This window comes from Triticum urartu, chromosome 5 (genome assembly GCF_003073215.2).
Source record: "Triticum urartu cultivar G1812 chromosome 5, Tu2.1, whole genome shotgun sequence".
Classification (NCBI taxonomy): domain Eukaryota; kingdom Viridiplantae; phylum Streptophyta; class Magnoliopsida; order Poales; family Poaceae; genus Triticum; species Triticum urartu.
This window is the reverse complement of record NC_053026.1, coordinates 588,337,740-588,343,190: the sequence shown is the minus strand read 5'-3', so window position 1 is coordinate 588,343,190 and position 5,451 is coordinate 588,337,740. Positions and strand designations below refer to the sequence as shown.

The window sequence follows — 5,451 nt, the reverse complement described above, 5'->3', positions numbered from 1 at the left end:
ATGAATAGCGTTTTGCATGCATGCAAACATTGATTACTTTAACTATCCATCAGCTCGTATAGAGCCAGTCTTATTGCACGAGATTTCTTTTATGAAGGCTACTGCTGCCATGGAGCTCGTATACAGCCAGTAGCCGGCGCTTCTATTAACCATGCTCTCACCGCCCCGTTTCGTCGCCTCGCCTATCTCTCCCTCCACCGAAATTTACCCATCCTCCCAATTCCTGACCAAACATTCACTGCACCCCACGTTACACCCTCGCCACCTGCCCCGGTCTCTCCGTCCTACTCCTCGACTTCTCCTCCGCCTATTAAAACAGCTAGCTCCACTACACCGCAAGTGCACCGATAGCAACGATCTCACGCGCACAGCACAAGACAGAGCGAGTAAAACTGAAATTTGTAGTTGGCTAGCTATAGAGAGTGGAGCCATGACCAGGAACAGGAAGTGCTCTCGCACTGCAGCCTCCCTTGCCCTGCTCTGCCTCGCGCTGGCGGCACACGGTGTGGCAGCTGCCAGGACCGTGCCTGCTGCAGCTGGCGTCGCGGCGCAGGCCTCGCTTCCGGCCGCCACAGAGAGCGGAGCCGGTGCAGGAGGAGTGGGCGCAGCGGACGCGAAGAACCTGTTCGTGGGCATGGGAGGCATGGGGAACCTGCCGGGCCTCCCGGCCGTCGGCGGTGGCTACGGCGGGGGCTTCGGCAACAACGGAGCCGGCGTCTCCACCGGTATCACGGGCCCGCTCGGCGGCGTCTTGGGTGGCGTGCGGAGTGTCAGTCTCCTGCGCAGCGTCAGGGGTGCCGGCGGTATCCCCTTCGGAGGCTTCCGCGGGGGCGGTGCCCCGTTTGGCGGGCTCGGAGGCGTGTACGGCGGCGGAGGCACCGGCGGTGTCACGCCTTGAGTACACCGTTGTGGCCGAGCTAGCTAGGGCACTCTGGGCCATGCATACATGTACGTGACCATCCTCGGCAGTGGTCTATGGTGGATCGCGCTAGCTTTGCCTGCGTAGCTGCGTGTAGCTAGGTATTTCCAAATGAATGGCGCAACATATATGCGCAGTAGTACTTAGTCTCCAGGTGTGTGTGCGAGCTGCTGGAGGAGTACAGTGGGAGACGTTGGAGTTTGTCCGTAGCTAAAAGTCAGTGTTTGTGATGGTTGTGTTTGTGTTTGATTGGTCGTGTGAAGTTGTATCTAGGAGTAACTATCTATCGTCATAGAAGAGCTAGCTAATGGTATCTCATCTTTGATTCTCCTTGTATGTTCTAAGTCGGTGCTCGCGCGTTGTTCCACACTCGAGTTCATTTCCTGTGGGGCGCGTGCATTTTCTTTACGTGTTAACATCTGGAAAGACACTCGGGTTAACTGAAGATAGAAAATATGTAAACCGAAGGAAGAAAGCGAACCTGTTTCTGTTCATTCTAGCAATTCAAAGTTTGAAATTAGTCACCATAATAAAAACTGCCCTCCTGTATGTGGACTTTATGGAATGAGATCCAGTTGGCTTCAATGTACTCGTGTTGATCTCAGCATTAATATATTTTCTTTGCGGGTTACCATTCACGTTTTCTGTTCCGAAAGAAACAACATTCATACGAGCCTGCCATTCATGTTTTATATTCAGAAGAAAAAAAATCAACCCTAAGGAAAAACCTTCATAGAAAAAAAAGGAACATTCACGCTGCTGGCTCTGAGCCGCGTTGCTCTACTACAGGCCTGCTGGAGTAAAGGGATTTTGTGTGCCAGTAAATAGCAGGGGTGCTCCAACTCGTCCAATTATAAAATTATCACAATGCCTACATTGAAAACCTCAACATAGGGATTAGGGATAGCCCGAAGCATCGTAGGAGTCCGGTGTACAACCCCTTCGCCTCAGATAAAACTAGTCCAGCAGGACCTCCTGGCGTGTCATTACCCCGATTGGAACCGCGCATATCTCGTAGTCAGGCCACAACCGGATGAGCTAAGCGTACAGCTACCGAAAACCCGAGTTGCCCCAGGTGGCGCCGCAAGGTGCTCTGGAGAGACGGATATCCTCCCCCCCCCCCCCCCCCCCCCCCCCCCCCAACCCCCGTGTCGCTCTTCTTGGGGACATGTGTTGGGAAAAGTCAGTATTGCCGACCGCCCGTGGCTTGAGAAAACTTCTTGTTTGTTGGGAAAGCACCTGAATAGCGAGTGACTGTCGGTCGGGAATAGTATGAAATTTGTTGTCGCGATCGTCGGTGTCATCTGGTCTACATCAACGACTTCATTGTCATTGCTCCTACAAGCTTGTGGGTTTCAACAAGGTTGCTTCATTAAGGCAGAAAGCCCGGAGTCGGCAACAAGCGTTGCTCATGGCACAGCGCCACGGGATGCAGAAGAATACTTCAAGGACTTGCCTGTGCTTTTCTACTCTTGTAAACACTGATTTTGCAATAAAAGAAAACACAAAAAGAAAAAAAAACGAGTCACTCTACTACACCGTAAGTGCACCGATAGCAACGATCTCACGCGCACAACACAAGAGAGCGAGTAGAACTGATATATGCAGTTGGCTTTGGCTAGCTAGAGAGCGGCGCCATGGCCAGGAAGTGCTCTCGCACTGCAGCCTTTCTTGTCCTTCTCTGCCTCGCGCTGGTGGCACACGCCGTTGCAGCTGCCAGGACCGTGCCTGATGCAGCTGGCGTCGCGGGGGAGGCCTCGCTTCCGGCCGCTGCTGCCTCAGAGAGCGGCGCCGGTGCAGGAGGAGAGGGCGCAGGAAGAACCTGTTCGTGGGCGTGCCGGCGTGGGAGCATGGGGGACCTTCCGGGCATGCCGGCCGTGGGCGGCCGCTACGGCGGGGGCTTGGGCAACAACGGCGCCGGCGTCTTCTGTTACGGCCCATGGCCCTCAGGCCCCAACAGCAGAAGACCAGGATGACACCGCCACGACCAAGGCGACTGGGCTGGAACGACCGCGTCGCCAGGCCCAGCCCAACAAACGCTATACAGGTCCAGAATGGAACACCGGCAGGAAGGGTTAAGTACTGCGCCTTCTCCCTGGGTGCGGGGTGTGGAGAAACTAGACACTGGACGGCGGCGGCTCCTCCTCTTATCCCCATTTCCTTCCTCTAGAACCCTGATTCTGCTACTCAAAATCCTGTATCTCTTGATGAATTCGAGTGAAGTGATAGCGGGACCTTAACAATTGGTAATCAGAGCCACCAGATCCAGCCAATTTTTTTCTCCACCCTTCCCAATCTGGCGGGGAGATTTCCATCCATCATCCAGACAAGAAGGGGCAAGGCTATGACGATGGAGGAGCACACCAAGGCGATCGCGGATCTGACCGCGGCAATTGCGGCCCTCACAACCAAGATCGAGGACATCCACCCCGTGGTCCACGAGCTGCAAGGATGGCGGCCCCAGATCGAGCAGTCTGTGGAGGAGATCCGATCGGAGGTGGGTCACTTGCGGACTCAGATCGACAAGGCCACGCTCCCACCGCCGGTGGACAGGGCCACGGCGACTGCTCCACCACCTCCTCTTCCGCGGCTCAGCGAGCTTCCGCCGCTCCTCCCTCTCATCGCGGATGGATCGCGGCCCCGATTGCCACCACCGACGGCCGACGCACCTCATCTGCGCGCCGTCGACATCTCAGATCGTGGTGACACCAGTCACGGGCCCGATGGCCACGGCGTTTTCACTGATCTTCGGGGGAAATCGTCAGGGGAGATCCGCACCCCGCGATTACCTCCGGCCACTGGTACGTCCGACTTCTATCACCATGGCGAGCAGTCATTTGCTGGGGATCGTGGGTACTTTAGATTGCCACCACCACCGCGGTTTGATTTTCCATTGTTCGATGGATCCAATCCGCGTGCCTGGCGTCTCAAATGTGAGGCATACTTTTGGGTGTGCACCTTGAGTGCGGACACATGGGTTAGTTGTGCGGAAATGTATTTCACCGACAACGCACTGTCATGGTTGCAGTCGTCGCAAGCTCATTTGCATTACCAGGAGTGGGGGGAGTTTGCATCTGTTATTTGTGCACAGTTTGGTAGGGAAGAGTTTCAGAATTTGTTGCGCCAGTTCAATCGCTTGCGACAAACAGGCACTGTCACCAAATACGCAGAGCAATTCACTCAGTTGATGCATAACCTATTAGCTCATCATAGCTCTTGGGATCCTGCATTTTTTGTCACCCAATTCATGGATGGATTGCAACGTGATATACGTGTTGCAGTTGTTTTACATCAACCCCAAACATTGGATACTGCTGTGGATCTCGCGTGTTTGCAGGAAGAAGTCGTGGAGGCTCTTCGGCGGGACGAGAGGCGCCACCCCGCGCTGCCGCCAAGCTCTCAAGGGGGCCGGGCAATCCCTCGTATGGCCCTGCCCTTACCCCCACCACCATCAGCAATCGCTCGGCAAGGGGGTACTGCATCAGAGTCACGCCCACCGGAGACGACTCGTACTCCACCGAACGACGACAAGCTGGCCACCCTTCGGGCCTACCGTCGCGCCAAAGGGCTTTGTTTCACTTGCGGCGAGCGCTGGAGCCGCGAACATCGTTGCGCGCCAACAGTGCAACTTCATATAGTGGAAGAGCTGATCGAGATGTTGCAAGGGCCAGCACAACCAACACCATCCACAGAGTCCACACCAAGTGAAGCTGACTGTTGCGTGCTCTCGCAGGCAGCAGTAGACGGTGCGGAAGCGCCAACAACCATGCGCTTACATGGCTGGGTGCAAGGCAAAGAGGTCCTCATGCTGGTGGATTCCGGTTCATCCCACAGTTTCGTGAGCGCTGCTCTGGCCACTCATCTCCAAGGAGTTAAGCCCGCTCATCGTGCTCTCTCGGTGCGGGTGGCAAATGGCAGTATTCTGCAGTCTGACCAAGAGATCCCAGCGTGCAAGTGGAATTCGCAGGGGGTCGAGTTCACCACCAATCTCAGAGTTCTTCCGTTGGGAAGTTATGATGTAATTCTTGGGATTGACTGGCTGGCTGACCATAGCCCAATGAAGGTACACTGGCTGGAGAAGACCATGGCGTTTCAGCATGATGGATGAGAAGTGCAACTCTATGGGGCTCGAGCAGATATCACTCAGTGTCAGATGATCTCGGGAGCGGAACTACACGAATTACTGCAACAGACAGCGGTGGCCAGAGTGGTCAAACTGTGTACGGTGGCAGAAGACACGAATGATCCTCCAATTCCTCCGGAAGTGGCTGAACTCTTGAAACAGTATGCCGCACTGTTCGAGGAACCCAAAGGGCTGCCACCACAACGCTCGTTTGATCATTCCATTCCTTTGGTGCCGGGAGCTCGACCAGTCAACATACGACCCTATCGGCACAGCCCGGCCCAAAAAGATGAGGTGGAACGGCAAGTCACTGAGATGTTAGCTCAAGGGATAATTCAGCCAAGCTCCAGTCCGTTTGCGTCACCGGTCCTATTGGTGTAGAAGAAAGACTTGACTTGGCGATTCTGCA

At 55.1% G+C, this 5,451-nt stretch overlaps 2 protein-coding genes across 2 annotated transcripts; both read left to right on the top strand.

Annotated features, from left to right (window-relative positions):
* The first annotated feature begins 358 nt into the window (after positions 1–358).
* Positions 359–1,227, top strand: LOC125506167 (uncharacterized PE-PGRS family protein PE_PGRS10-like). The gene has a single exon (XM_048671029.1). It carries the CDS (start codon positions 431–433, stop codon positions 896–898), a length of 468 nt encoding a protein of 155 aa, XP_048526986.1. The 5' UTR covers positions 359–430; the 3' UTR covers positions 899–1,227.
* Positions 1,228–3,044: 1,817 nt separating this feature from the next.
* LOC125507475 lies at positions 3,045–5,027 on the top strand. Its single transcript, XM_048672048.1, has one exon. The coding sequence runs from the start codon at positions 3,264–3,266 to the stop codon at positions 5,025–5,027; it is 1,764 nt and encodes a 587-aa protein (XP_048528005.1). The 5' UTR covers positions 3,045–3,263.
* Positions 5,028–5,451: the final 424 nt, after the last annotated feature.

Bases quoted from the DNA above. Each gene is read 5' to 3' on its own strand.
- LOC125506167 (XM_048671029.1), top strand. From the start codon at position 431: ATGACCAGGAACAGGAAGTGCTCTCGCACTGCAGCCTCCCTTGCCCTG.
- LOC125507475 (XM_048672048.1), top strand. From the start codon at position 3,264: ATGACGATGGAGGAGCACACCAAGGCGATCGCGGATCTGACCGCGGCA.